Below are 16,682 nucleotides of genomic sequence, written 5' to 3'. Positions count from 1 at the left end.
TCTAATTCTCCATTTGGATATCTATATTCAAAATTCAATATTTCAATTTTGGATTTTCATCTTCCTATTTTTTTTACAGTGCTTTAAAGGTGCTACTATAGCGTGAGGTCTACCGCCATATGTCGCCTACCCAGGTAGAGGGTGAGGTCTACCGCGTGACCAGCTTCTATTGCGCCTTGCTCGCACCTAACCATAAAAAACGTGACCTGTCCACGTGAACTGCCCATATAAAAGGAAGCAAATGGAGCTTCTAAATCTTGCTACGGGTCGACCAAGGGAATGGCCCATGCCAACGAGAACTGTTGGCTATATTCTACAACAAGCAAGCAAGCAAGCTTCTACATAAGGACACCAAAACGATGATTCTGTTGGTCGTCAGCTGTTCCAGTCTCATCTTGATCATTTTTGCTGGAAGGGGATGAGAAGAAATTCCAATGATCTATTTGTGTCATTCTTAGAAGATGTACGAAGTGTCTCGCTAGAATAAATGTATGGAAATATATGATAACCAGTTTGATGTATGAAGAATGTATCGCTAGAATAAATGTATGGAAATATATGATAACATGTTTATTTTTACCTTTATTCCTTTTTTTTAATGAAATTAAAAATCCAATTATCTATTTAAGTCATTTCTAGATATGTTTAAATTAAGTGTTTATTGCTTAAACAAATATATGAAATGTGTTTTATCCATGAGGGACGAATAATTCAGCAGTAGACCTCACGCTTTAGTACGAACGGGAGGTAGACCTCACGCTATAGTGTGGTAGACTTCACGCTATAGTAGCACCGATTTAAAACATATTGCCATTTCTCGTTTGACTAAATAAATTACAACAACAACTACAAAAATATTAACAATAATCTTTCCATGATTACAGCAACAGCTACAACAACAACAACAATAATAATAATAATAATAATAATAATAATAATCTTTACATGAAAACAACTATAATAATAATAATAATAATAATAATAATAATAATCTTTTTTATGAAAATAACAACTACTATAATAATAATAATAATAACAACAACAATAATAATAATAATAATAATCTTGCCATGAGTACAATAACAACTACAATAATATTGATAATAATCTTGCCACGAATGATTCGTAAAACATAATACATTTTTACAACCAAGAAAACCTTCCTAACCCTAAAAAAAAAAAAAAAAAAAAAAAATCTCACGAATAAGGGTTTGACACGAGACCTTATAATCATATGGGCCATTCGTACGGCAAACCCTCTTATTGATACTCATGCACAGGGTTGCCAGGTTTTCTAGATGAGAAAAGGCCAACTTCTAATCAACCACAGCTTTAAAAGGCCAACGCATTAGTAGAAAAAGGCCAAGAATATAATATTCTAGGCCTACCTTTTTCATAATATTACTAAAGGCCAACCAATTTTAATAAAAGCCAATTTTGAAGGTTTTTTTTTTTTGGCCTGAAAAAATGCCAACATGGCAACCCTGCTCATGCAAACTTCAGTAGACACTTGCCAGTCAGTAAGCGAGGAAGTAGATGATCGTTGTTTTGGCCGAGGTGAATATTCCTTAAATTTCTGTTAACTTTCATTTGAATTCCTGGGATTGGTCATTCAATGTATCATGTCCTATCAGACGTGGAATTAAATATACTACACAAAGTTTCCTTAAATGTTGAATGGATATAATTTAACAAGACAAAGTTTCTGATGTTAAAAGCTAAAGATTAATAAACTAACTTTTAATTGAATACCTGGAATTGGTCATTCAATGTATAATGGCCTATCAGACGTGGAATTAAATATACTACAGAAAGTTTCCTTAAATGTTAAATGGATACAATTTAACAAGACAAAGTTTCTGATGTTAAAAGCTAAAGATTAATAAACTAACTTTTAATTGAATTCCTGGTATTGGTCATTCAATGTATCATGTCCTATCAGACGTGAAATTGAATATAATACAATAAAGGTTCCTTAAATGTTAAATGGGTACAATTTAACAAGACAAACTTTCTGATGTTAAAAGCTAAAAATTGATAAACTGTTTAAATTGACGTTTATAAAACCATCCACAGTTAGCTTATTGTCAGATACAGCTCTGGGACAATATATGGATATATGTAGGCTACAGTTGGAAGACTTTAACAAGACAATTAATCTTTCTGATGTTAAAAGCTAAAAATTAATAAACTGTGCAAATTGACGTTTATAAAACCATCCACAGTTAGCTTATTATCAGATACAGCTCTGGGACAGTATAAGGATATATGTACAGTTGGAAGATTTTAAGAAGACAATTAATCTTTCTGATGTTAAAAGCTAAAGATTAATAAACTGCTTAAATTGACGTTTCTAAAACCATCCACAGTTAGCTTATTGTCAGATACAGCTCTGGGACAATATATGGATATATGTACAGTTGGAAGACTTTAACAAGACAATTAATCTTTCTGATGTTAAAAGCTAAAGATTAATAAACTGCTTAAATTGACATTTCTAAAACCATCCACAGTTAGCTTATTGTCAGATACAGCTCTGGGACAATATATGGATATATGTACAGTTGGAAGACTTTAACAAGACAATTAATCTTTCTGATGTTAAAAGCTAAAGATTAATAAACTGCTTAAATTGACATTTCTAAAACCATCCACAGTTAGCTTATTATCAGATACAGCTCTGGGACAGTATATGCGCATAAGTACAGATGGAACAATTTAACAATACAATTAATCTTTCTGATGTTAAAAGCTAAAAATTAATAAACTGTTTAAATTGGCGTTTCTAAAACCATCCACAGTTAGCTTATTGTCAGATACAGCTCTGGGAGAGTATATGGATATATTTACAGTTGGATACATGAATTCCTGCAACACCTCGTTCTAAAGAAGTGTCCTAACTGCGCTGTGAGTAACCAAGTGGTGGGTGGGATCGACACAAAGGAACTCGCCGTGTATTAAGGGTGTGACGAGGTGTTCCAGGAATTATGATGTCCAACTGTACATATACTGTACAGCACGAAACAAAAGTCAAGGGGCAAATTACAGTGAGGAAGTCTAGGCTGTTATTTTAGGAGTATTAAGTCTGTCATTAAGCACACAGCGAATGTTGTACTGTACGAGCATCTCAGTAGGTCAGAGGAAATGGTATTACAAGAACTATACTCAATTTTCTTTAATGAGACGCATTTGCACCGACTCGCAGCGGTGCCCTATTAGCTCGGAAAAAGTTTCCTGCTATGTGATTGGTTAGAATTATCTTGTCCAACCAATCAGCGATCAGGAAACTTTTCCCGAGCTAAAAGGGCACCCCGGCGAGTCGGTGCAAATCTGTCTCACTAAAAAGAATTGACTATAATTAGCCTTTTTCAAGGAATCTCCCTATACAAGATAATGAGAACATTAGGTTAGGTTAGGTTTTACCAAAACAAGATCTGGATTCTTTCAGTCATCGGACAAGATGGTTAATCTGTAACCTTTGCCAATTACCATTCTTTAGTCCTGCTCCGCAATTCACCATTTCTGATGTTTTACCAATCACAATCTGTCTTTGCCAATCACCATCTCTAGTCTTTGCCAAAAACAACCACTAGTCTTTGCCAATCACCATCTCTCGTCTTTGCCAATAACAATCACTAGTCTTTGCCAATCACCATCTCTAGTCTTTGCCAATCACAACCACTAGTCTTTGCCAATCACCACCTCAAGTCTTTGTCAATCACCACCTCTACTCTTTGCCAATAACAACCACTAGTCTTTGCCAATCACCCCCTCTGATCTAATGACCTATAGCCTACTAATCACCATCTCTAGTCTTTGCCAATCCCCACCTCTAGTCTTTGCCAATCACCATCTCTGATCTAATGACCTATACTATTCACAATCCCTAGTCTTTGCCAATCACCATTTCTAGTCCTTGTCAATCACAATTTCTAGTCTTTGCCAATCACCCTCTCCGATCTAATCACCAATATTAATCATAACCTCTAGTCTTTGCCAATCACCACCTCTCGTCTTTGCCAATAACAACCACTAGTCTTTGTCAATCACCCCCTCTGATCTAATGACCTATAGCCTACTAATCACCATCTCTAGTCTTTGCCAATCACCACCTCTAGTCTTTGCCAATCACCATCTCTGATCTAATGACCTATACTAATCATAATCTCTAGTCTTTGCCAATCCCCATTTCTAGTCTTTGTCAATCACAATTTCTAGTCTTTGCCAATCACCATCTCTGATCTAATCACCAATACTAATCACAACCTCTAGTCTTTGCCAATAACAACCACTAGTCTTTGTCAATCACCACCTCTAGTGTTAGCCAGTCACCACCTCTGATCTAATGACCTATAGCCTACTAATCAACCATCTCTAGTCTTTGCCAATAACAACCTCTAGTCTTTATCAATCACCACCTCTAGTCTTTGCCAGTCACCACCTCTGATCTAATGACCTATAGCCTACTAATCACCATCTCTAGTCTTTGCCAATCACCACCTCTCGTCTTTGCCAATAACAACCACTAGTCTTTGTCAATCACCCCCTCTGATCTAATGACCTATAGCCTACTAATCACCATCTCTAGTCTTTGCCAATCACCACCTCTAGTCTTTGCCAATCACCATCTCTGATCTAATGACCTATACTAATCATAATCTCTAGTCTTTGCCAATCCCCATTTCTAGTCTTTGTCAATCACAATTTCTAGTCTTTGCCAATCACCATCTCTGATCTAATCACCAATACTAATCACAACCTCTAGTCTTTGCCAATAACAACCACTAGTCTTTGTCAATCACCACCTCTAGTGTTAGCCAGTCACCACCTCTGATCTAATGACCTATAGCCTACTAATCAACCATCTCTAGTCTTTGCCAATAACAACCTCTAGTCTTTATCAATCACCACCTCTAGTCTTTGCCAGTCACCACCTCTGATCTAATGACCTATAGCCTACTAATCACCATCTCTAGTCTTTGCCAATCACCACCTCTAGTCTTTGCCAATCACCATCACTGATCTAATGACCTATACTAATCACAATCTCTAGTCTTTGACAATCACAATCTCTAATCTTTATCACTCACAGTCTCTAGTCTTTGCCAATCACCACCTCTAGTCTTTATCAATCACAATCTCTAGTCTTTACCATTCACAATCTTTAACCTTTGCCAAGTGCCATATGTAACGTTTTACAACTAGCCTAATGCATCTAGTCTTTGCCAATAGCCGTTTTTAGATATTTACCAATTGCCTTCCATAGTCTTTTCCAACTACCATATCTAACCTATGCCATGTCACCATCTTCACTTGGACAAATACTTATGATGAAGACTGAAGTACCATCAATCATTATAAATGGTTTCTCAAGAAATATTATCTATCTATATATATATGTGTGTGTGTATGTATATATATATATATATATATATATATATATATATATATATATATATGTATATATGTATATATATTATATATATATATACACATATATAGATATATATACAAACACCCACACACACATATACATATATATACATATATATACATATATATATATATATTATATATATATATATATATCTAAATATATATATATATATATATATATATATATATATATATATATTATATATATATATATACATATATATATATATATATATATATATATATATATATATATATATATATATATATATATACATATATAAAACATGTGTGTATGTAGAAAATCCTAATGTCTCCTGGTGTATTCTGAAAGGTTACTTCAACAAAAGAGGTCTTTATTCTCCTCGAAGATGTCACGTGACCTGATCTTCAGTTGTTACGTACTTCTGATTCTTCAGTTGGTCTTCGTACCTACAATGCATGCAGGTAAGCAGAGAGAGAGAGAGAGAGAGAGAGAGAGAGAGAGAGAGAGAGAGAGAGAGAGAGAGAGAGAGAGAGAGAGAGAGATAAGGTATTGCTTAATAAATGTTTTCATGTTGAACAGGCTTGAAATAAGTTTCTTTTCATAGTTAATATATGGAAAATCTGTTTTAATGTTGTTACTGTTCTGAAAATATTTTATATTAATTGTTGATTACTTCTCTTGAGTTTATTTATGTCCTTATTTCCTTTCCTCGCTGGGCTATTTTTCCCTGTTTGAGCACTTAGGCTTATAGCACAATGCTTATCCAACTATGGTGGTAGTTTAGCTGGCAATAACATTAATACTAAGAATAGAAACATTATTATACATTAATAACGAAAGAATATATCAAAGATATATACTGTATTAATGGTTAACTTCAGATTCTTCGTTAGAGAGTTCAACTCAAATTCTATTTCGTATTCTTCCTGCAATCAAAAGCGGGTTTCGTGTGTCCAATCTCAACAAAACATTAGAATATACAAGTTTTTATATTTTAGCAACGCATGCTACAATTCCAAGGGCTCCTACAGCGGAAAAATAGCTCAGTGAGGAAAGGGAAAGGATAAACTGCATGAAAAACAATGAACAATTAACATAGAATGTTTCAAGAACGGTAACAACATTAAAATAGATCTGTCATATATATACTATAAAAAGAGAATTTTGGCAGACTGTTCAGGAGTATTGAGCCTTATAAGGGAGAAGACATGACTGTTAGAATTAACTTCATACCTATGCAGGATTTTAACCATTCGATAAAAGTATTCTTTATTGTTAACCTGGGCAATTGAGAGAGAGAGAGAGAGAGAGAGAGAGAGAGAGAGAGAGAGAGAGAGAGAGAGAGAGAGAGAGAGAGAGAGAGGGCGAGCCTGTCCTTGTTATAGGTTTTAATTATTACAAGTTACAATAAAAAATTAGATTTAAAAAGTCTTATTTATTTTTTTTCCACTATTGGTTGGACAAGATAATTCTAACCAATCAGATAGCAGGAAACTTTTTCTGAGCTAAAACAGCGCCTACTATTTTTTTATTTTTTTTTAATTTCTTATCATAGTTCAGCAATTTGTCTCTAGTCAAAATTGCTTATATATATATTTTTTTTTTCAACCTGCTTATTAATTATTAGTTTAATAATTACTCCCTACAGAACTTACAAGGGCGTGGTACGGTTATTCCATCATGACTAAGTGGTCTTTTTTTTATGGAAAACCAATTTATTTTTTCTGGGACACAAAGAACTATATTAATTTAGGAAAGACTTATAGCTATATTGACTAGCACTATAGTCTTAGGTATACTATTGGAATTTTGTTCCATGTTGTATGTCATGGTAATATCAATTTGTTCAAAAAAACTTTACATTTTTCTTTTCTTTTTTTTTTACTTTGGAATTCAGAATTTTAAGCTTTAGTATTTCATGGAAGTCTCTCTCTCTCTCTCTCTCTCTCTCTCTCTCTCTCTCTCTCTCTCTCTCTATATATATATATATATATATATATATATATATATATATGTATATATATATACATTATATATATATATATATATATATATATATATATATATATATATATATATACAGGGTAGTCCAAAAGTAGGTGGAAATTATGTGGAAAAGGTTTATGTATCTGTTACATAAAGTCTTTTGTATCATTGTTCACAATATAATATAATTGTCAATGCTATAATTGTTAGTAAATATAATTGCATGTATGTAATCTCAAAGTGAATGTAATTATCTACTGTCCACGTACTTTTGGACCAACTTATATATATATATATATATATATATATATATATATATATATATATATATATATGTATATATACATATATATATCTATATATGCATAAATATATATATATATATATATATATATATATATATATATATATATATACTTATAATTATACATATGTATGTATATATATATAATCATATATATATGTATTATATATATGTGTGTATAATATATATATATATATATATATTTATATATATATATATATATATATATATATAATATATATATATATATTTATAATTATATATATGTATGTATATATATATATATATATATATATATATGTATATATATATATATATATATATATATATATATACATATATATATATATAGGTATAATATATATATATATATATATTTATATATATATATATATATATATATATATATATATATATATATATATATATATATATATATAGCTTGGAATAAGCAATAGAAGGGCCACTTAAATGAATGTTTACCGCTGTTTGAAAGAATTGAGTGACGAGTTTATTTAAACCAGTCCTTTCGAAAAGTTAAACAAATTCTTCTTGTGCAATGATGGTGATTTTTGAGGGTCTTTTGACTCTTTCATTTCCGTTTGGCTTGATCTTATTATGCAACATAGACGATTTCAAATGAAGTCCTTTTTGGAGGAAGGAAACAAAAATAAATGAGATGATGGCATTGTAGGAAGTTCTGTTAAATGATATATATATATATATATATATATATATATATATATATATATATATATATATATAGTATATATATAAATATATATTTATATATATATATATATATCTATAGTATATATATAGTATATATATAAATATATATTTGTATATATATACATACACGAGAACATATGTATGTATATGTGTATGGGTATGTATATGTATTATAAATAAATATATATATATATATATATATATATATATATATATATGTATGTAAATATATACACTCATATATATATGTATATATATGTTTATATATACATAATGTATATATATACATATATATAAGTATATATATACATACATATGTATATATATGTGTATATATATGTATATATATACAGAGAGAGAGAGAGAGAGAGAGAGAGAGAGAGAGAGAGAGAGAGAGAGAGAGAGAGAGAGAGAGAGAGAGAGAATATAGGCTACCTGTTGATAGAACATGGTTTACAGAGAAGAAAAGCCTAACAAACTTGATTGATTAACATAGAAACACGTGTAAAATAAACATTAAAAAGAATATTTCCACTGTATGGATAGCGTTAAGCGCATCACTATGGAAACTTTTACACATACCTATAATAGCGTATCGTAATCTCCTATAATTACTGATGGCCCACATATAACTGGTTGGTTCTTCATAAACGAATAGTTATAATTATACGAATAATTGTATCTTAGCAAAAACTAGAATGTAAAATGAGTGATTATCACCATTAATCTTATATGATTGACGGCTTTCTGTCAGGGGTCATAGAAGGCAACTTGGGGCAGCCCAAAATCTATAACATGCTCCGCCCACGAGCATCGTGATTGGCTGTCACCTTCTCACAGGTGATTCATGTAAAAATAACAGTACTGATAATAAAATAGATTATATGTAATTATGATATAATAATACAAAACCAAGTGAATGGGGTATCCATGTACCTCTTGCCCGAACAGAGGAGCAATGAGATAATGTTTATTTTCCAACGAAGCGAGCCATGGCGGAGCAGAGGCCATTTGAGTCACGGAAAATTGAGATGCTTGTGGGCAGAGCCTGTTAAAGATTTTGGGCTGCACTCAGGAACAGCTGACAAGAAGGAAAAGTGGAAAAAATTATTAAGGACTTTATTTAAGCAAGAAAATTAAAGCCGTTAGTCGTATGTACCACCACCTGCTGAAAGACTGTTAAATTGACAAAGTATGTGATGATAATCTCTTCTTTACCAAAAAAAAAAAAAAAAAAAAAAAAAAAGAAATTAATTCACAAAATATAGATACTGTAGTCTAATTTTGTGAAAAATGATAGAAAGAATAATAGTGGATTAAGTGTTCATAGGGACACCGTGAAATTTTAAAGTAAAAAGATAAGGCTGAATGTGGAATAAATGGACATAGATATAGTTTATGATAAAAAAAATGTTGAGTACAAAGGTATGTGGTGTAGGAGATATACCATTAGGAGTGGTAAAAAGAATTGAACAAAAATCTAGCATGATAGAAATTTTACATTCGGGAGCATGACTAGTTTTGTCTAAAACTAAGATGGATAGGTTTGAGTTATGTATACATGGATAATTCATTCTCTTGTGGAGGGAGGGATTCCAATAATGATGAAGGGGAAAGTAGATTCCATGGAAAAACGGACGTGTAAAAGTAAAAAGGGAATTACTGAAAAACTACAAAACCTATACAAAGAATTTGAAAGTATTGTAAAAGGAGAAAGTTACGAGTAAATGGGAATACAAGGTTGAGGTTACCCTGTGTAAAAATCCCTGACTCGCATTCACCGGGTTGAGAACTTAAACCCAATGCTTTCCATTAATGTCCAAATCCTTGAAAGCCTTTTTGCCAAATATAGGTCTACCTGCTGAGTAACTGGCATCCACTGACTGCCCTCCCTGGTTCTAGCTTGGGTGCAGATCGTATGTATATACAGTACTGTGACGGGCCAACTGCTCCCATTCCCCCACTGTCAATAGTAACAGTGCTTATTACTTCATCTTCCCTCATAGCCTTACTGTCAATGGTTCAGAGATGAATGAAAGGTCATTGTTCTTCTCACACTGTCCAAGAGACTTACCATACTGTACTGTACCACCCGTGTGTCACACGATGGTACATAGTAACGACATTCCAGGATCACCAATGTAGGTTGTGAGTCAAAGGCGAGATGAATGCAACCGAGTCTTGGCCCGTCACATTGGTGACCCCCGAGTGACGTTACCATGTACGATCGAGTGACACACAGGTAGTACAGTACAGTATGGTAAGTCTCTTGGACAGTGTGAGAAGAACAATGACCTGTCGATCATATCTGAACCTTTGAGAGCAAGGCTATGAGGGAAGATGAAGTAATAGGCACTGTTACTATTGATAGTGAGATAATGAAAACAGTTGATTGGTGTAGCCTGTGTATTTGAGAGCTTATATATAATTGAATTAATTAAAAAATTGAGAATTTTGAAGGTATGCAGATGTGGTTAAAGACATAGCAGATTGTTTTGCCTTGGTTTGGTAAGGCCAATATAATGTAGGGAAAAGGTTGGTAGTGTTGGGAGGAATGAGAAGAAGACAAAAGATAAAATAGTATAGTGGTGTGCTCAGGGAGTGTTGATTGCTGATGAACTTTCTGTGTAGTCGTAGTGTAGTAAGAAGTTGCAGTTGTGGAGGTTTTCTGAATATGAAGTTCATCTATTATTTCACTTGACCAACAGGAAAGAGTATTCCAGCTTTAACCTTAAGTGAAACAGCTGGAGAGGATGGCCTGAGCTCCAGTGCATGTTTTCCAGAGGATCTTCCCGAAGACTTCGGAGGAAACTTCACTGTCTGCGCCTTCATCAAACCCATGGAAAAAACAGCGATACCACAAGTGAGCGGGCTTTCTACGGAGGACCAAGATCTCCAGGGAACGGAAGAAAATGGGGGGTTTGATGGGGTAATATTTTCAATCAAGTACAACAGCACCTTTATGGAGGCTAGTAAGTTTCCGAATAACCTTGTGTTGACCCTTGTAGCACATTTGCTTCCTTTGGATACAGATGGCTGCTTTTCACAGAGATACAAAAGTTAAAATAGAAGACGGTACATACATTTGAAACTAAAATTCAAACATTCAAAACCATAGTGGGGGATGTTATTGCTTTCTAGCTGATACTGGCTCGATTGATAGTGGGACAGATTGCTTATACAGGGCTCGTGTCATGTTTGCCACATCTATGGAAGATAAGGAGAAGATTACTCAGATAATCTTAAGAACACGGTGCATATGGCCCAGGCCTGGAGTTAGAGAGGCCACTGTTTGTAGCAGGTGGGGAAAATCCCTGCTGTTGGACTACGAAGTAAAAGTTAGAGAAGGTTGGATGGTAATAGGAAAGAAAAAAAATCTGGAATGGAGGTAAAGTTGAAAGCTAAAAGCTGGGTTTAGACATGTGCCAAAAGCAATACTGTAAAGACCCTGAAGTAATTCTTATAGGGTACTGCTTGAGATGCCCTGAGAGCACTACACTCTAGGGTTAAAAAAAAAATGGTTACCAACTAGACTGTATGCTATATTCTCCTACACTGGGGTAAAGGTTATAGCTTTTAAGGGCTAAGGGCCATTGTAAAGGCAATGAGAGCCACACCACCTATGGGTTTAGCAGCTTTGGCCCAATAGTGGTGTGTATGGGTGATGGCAATCATTAATTCCTTGGAGCCACTACATTCCTTCATAATGAAACGAAGCAAGAATTGCTGCAATTTCTGCCAGTTTCAATTTTCAAAGGTAATCATGTGGCAATTTAAGTCTTCTCTTTTGATTTTGTATCTCTCTGGTTTAATGATTATATGAAACCTTAAGATCTTTAATGTTCGTTCTACTTTCATTTCAGTTTTCTAATTCATATCATACAAAAAGATAATCAACTGATGGTCAGTCTCAGTTGAAGATCATTTGATGAGGCAAAGGATGTGGGAATATATCACGCACATACATATATATATATACACATTATATAATATCTGAAGATAATGGAAAAAATTAGGAATAAAATATTAGAATATAAAATGAAACATTTGTAATTCACCTAGTCTGCAGCACGTGGCTAAGTAATTGTTCAGTAGTTCCATAATTTTCATTTATGATAGAAGTTTATATGATTTTACTTTATATCTTAGCAATGTATTATGTTCTCTCACTCATCTCTATTGGGTGGTGTGATTTGTGTGCATTTATTGTATAACCCCCCGAAAAAATTCTTATTTTTCCTAGGTTTTGTAGACTCGAAGTTGGTTGTGACTTATGGAAACATGAGCCACACATTTGGTACTCCCTTTGAAACAAACGTATGGCGTAGAGTCTGTGTGTACTACGATCCTTATGATTCAAAGGTGAGGGTTTCTTCATTCTTCTCTTATAATGTTACCTCTATTTTATGGGACGTTATATATTAATGGAAAGGGAATTTATTCCTATACAATGGAAAAAACTTTTTATCTTCAACATTTTCTTTTTTACGTTACGATGAGTTACGTGATATTTTCCAAAAAATGGGTTATAGCGAGTACTAAATATTGTGGTGAGGCATTGGCGTTCAAAGAGTTAAGAAGAGTTTGTACTGAATAATGAAATATATATATATATATATTTTTTTTTCAACTTATACTTCCAATCCTTTTTTGGTCAGGTACATTCTCTTGTTGGTGACTATTACGCTGGAGAAATAGGCACTGAAGATGCAAGAAATGATACTTCGGAGTTGTATGACAGATTCTGCCTCGGCTCGACCAACGATAGCCTTAGTTCCTTCTCCGGCACTCTAGCAGCCGTCTCCGTGAATCTTTGGAATGTATCAAAAGAAGCCACTGAATATTTCTACCCTACAGATTGCAGCAATTTCATAAACGAAAATTCTTTTTGTGTGCTGGATACTACTTGGAACCTACAAGGAGCTACAATTTTGTCTGATTATGATGCCTCAATGTTATGCAATGATGCTTTTGAACCAATAACCATTAACACGTTTGGTGGGCACAAACTACATTTAGACATATGTGCTTCTATGAATGGAAGATTCATGACAGAGGGAGAGGTGAGTGATGACTTAATTGAAGGCATTGTCAACATCACAGAATCATCATCTTCAGTTAACAACAAGTTATTTTGGTTTGGAGGAAAAGTTAATGGATCTGGATTACAAACATATTGCTCTGCAGCCTCTGCTAATGGTACCAGTGGCATTCATCCCTGCATTAGCAAATTACCCAGCAGTGTGTGTCTCATACCAACTAGGACTTCCTTCACACTCTATGGCAAAATATATGACCAAGATCGGGATTTCACTTTTCTCCCTCTGGAAAATGGAAAATTCTCCTTGAAGGGAAAGGAAACTTCAGAAATTTACCATAATGGAACTTTTTGGGTTCTGAGTTCTCACCTTCATGATGATGATTGGTACCTTCCCGATTCTATTTTACCCTGTGGCAGAAATGTCTGGCAATCGAGTCAGGGTAATCTCACTCTCACTGTTACTCAGTGTAACCAGGGTCATTTCACTTGCAACAACGGCGACTGCATCTTGGAGAAACGTAGGTGTGATGGCAATGAGGACTGCAGCAATGGTGAAGATGAGAACGATTGTGACATCATCAGACTAAACAAAGGATATGACAAGAATAAAAGTCCAGGAAATGGGAGACCCATTCAGGAATTTCTATACTATGGTGTTGCCATGTACTCAATCAGTGACATTACAACCACTGATGGTAAGGTCACAATTGATTTTCTCATCTATCTATCATGGTACGAATATCGACTGAAGTTTTGGAATCTTGGATCGAAACCACAGTACTTCCCTTGTGAAATGATCTGGACTCCAAAATTATCAGCTATAGCTGGGTATACAGATGGACAGGCTTTTGACCTTGACACCTATGACAAGAAATGCAGCAGTTATAGCTACAATCTACTGAGACGCAGGGCCTTTGATGATCACCTGATGGGTAAGTCACATGTCTTCTCCTGTTTACTCGTACAAGATATTCAGTATGTGTTATGCAAAGGCTTAGTTGTTTCGTTTGATTCAAAACTTCTAATCCCAGATCACTTGTTTGAGTTTTTCTTTTTCTCCATATCAGTAATATAGAGGAAAGCATACAGGAATATTTCCCATGACTAACACCCGTCTCTCCTAGCATAACTGCTCAAATTGAATACTTGCCGCTACAAAAGATTATAAATATTCTATTACAAAATGATGAACTTATAAAATTTCTTATAATGAATCCTTTCCTTTAATAGGATCGTATTTAGATGGTCACGAGAGCAGCATCTACATGGATATCTACTCTCGCTTAACCATTCCATGCCATTTTAAGCTTCACCGATATCCATTTGGCTCCTACTTTTGCAACATCAGTTTGTATATCCTGAATGATCGTGACAAGATGGCATTCAAGAGTTATGATGAAGAGACCGTCAATACAGTCTACTATAAAGGAAGACATGACCTCCTCGAATTCAGATTAGAGAAAATTACCCACGAAACTCTCCACGACTTAATTTACAACATTGACTACACAAACCTCCTGGTTACCCTCCACCTTGACAGTCTTTATGACTACCACATTCTCAACAGCTTCGGTACCAGCTCGCTTATATTCATCATCAGTTTTTCAACATTCTTTTTCCCCATTGAAGACTTCAATGAGAGAATCATGGTTACTCTGACTGCACTTCTGGTGTTGGCAGCCCTTTTCGCCCAAGCCAGCACACTTTCGGTGAGGACGCCTTATTACAAGCTCATAGACGTGTGGTACGCAGCTCTGATCTCGCTCTGCTTCTCGGCCGTGATCATGATCACTTGCGTCAATGCAATGAGAAGCAAAAAGTCTCCAGACGTGTCTATAAAAGTGAAGCCGATAGGAAGACTCTGGTGCACAACCACAACATTTCCATCTCCATCTAGAAACAGAGCTTTCATTTGTAATTTTGTGTCAAAAATTATTCTGATGTCTCTCTTTATTGTCCTTGTCATTATCTATGTCTTCTTTGCTATAGGAAAGCTGTAAGGATAAACTTGATGCATGGTAATTATTGTTATCATTACTAGCTAAGCTATAACCCTAACTGGAAAAGCAGGATGCTATAAGTCAAAGGGCTCCAACAGAGATAACTATCCCAGAGAGGAAAGGGTATAAGGAAATAAACAAACTGCAAGAGAAGTAATGAACATTTAAAATAACATTTTAAAAACAGTAACAACATTAAAAAAATATTTTTTTCATAAATAAACTATAAAAAGAGACTTATGTTAGTCAGCCTGTTCAACATAAAAACATTTGATGCAAGTTTGAACTTTTGAAGTTCCACCGATTCAACTACCTGATTAGGTAGATCATTCCACAATTTATTTACAGCTGGAATGAAATATCTAGAATAGGCCTACTGTGTAGTATTGAGCCTCATGATGGAGAACGCAGGACTATTATGCACCGTATGATAATCAAACTTATCATTGGGAAGTGTTAGCCTAATAATGGAAGCAGTTACACAGAATAACAGCAGTATACCCATTCATTTTATGATTCAGGTTGAGATCGACATTCCTGATTATGGATGGACCTTAGAATAAATAAGTGAGATTCCAAATAGAATTTTATGTTTAACCCCTTGAATATAATGGAAATGTGTCTATTTTCAACCCTGAAAGTAGGCTACAGGCAAAATTAGAATTACAGAATCCAAAGAATGAGTCTTACGTAACAATGAGAAATGGATGCAAAACATTTTGCATTGCAAGGATATCAAACAAATAAATCTAAATATAAAAGAAAACAAATTATAACAAGGTAATGATTCAGAAAGAAAAATGTTGGTCGTCTTATGATGTCTCTTATCATCTTCGGTCCCAATATAAGCCTATTGTTTTTTCTAATCATGGTTATTTTGTATATAGGAGCCTGTCTAGAATGGTGGACTATTCTTGCCCCTTGCATAGAAAATGGGAATTCCGTCCTTGCTGTTCCATTATCACCCATTCTTAATTAATCATATTTACTCATATGTTGGTTCACCATATTAAAACTGTTCAATCACTTATTGGTCTTTGCTCAGTCATGGCTCCATGTGCTTAAAATTTAACATTATCTCCTTGCTTCCCCTGGGCAAACGGTGCATTTTACTCTAAACGTGTAAGTTGTATGGGCGAGTGTTTTTTTAATTATCTTTTCAATCACTTAATATTATCAATATAAAATAAAACACAT

At 34.1% G+C, this 16,682-nt stretch overlaps 1 protein-coding gene across 1 annotated transcript; it reads left to right on the top strand.

Moving 5' to 3' along the window:
• Nucleotides 1-1,475: 1,475 nt before the first annotated feature.
• Nucleotides 1,476-15,485, top strand: LOC137658887 (uncharacterized). Its single transcript, XM_068394010.1, has 5 exons — nt 1,476-1,557; nt 11,153-11,416; nt 12,688-12,806; nt 13,103-14,417; nt 14,716-15,485. Exons 1-5 carry the CDS (start codon nt 1,476-1,478, stop codon nt 15,483-15,485), a joined length of 2,550 nt encoding a protein of 849 aa, XP_068250111.1.
• Nucleotides 15,486-16,682: the final 1,197 nt, after the last annotated feature.

Source organism: Palaemon carinicauda, chromosome 19 (assembly GCF_036898095.1).
Source record: "Palaemon carinicauda isolate YSFRI2023 chromosome 19, ASM3689809v2, whole genome shotgun sequence".
In the NCBI taxonomy this organism is placed as follows: Eukaryota; Metazoa; Arthropoda; class Malacostraca; order Decapoda; family Palaemonidae; genus Palaemon; species Palaemon carinicauda.
This window is presented reverse-complemented; position numbering and strand designations above follow the sequence as displayed.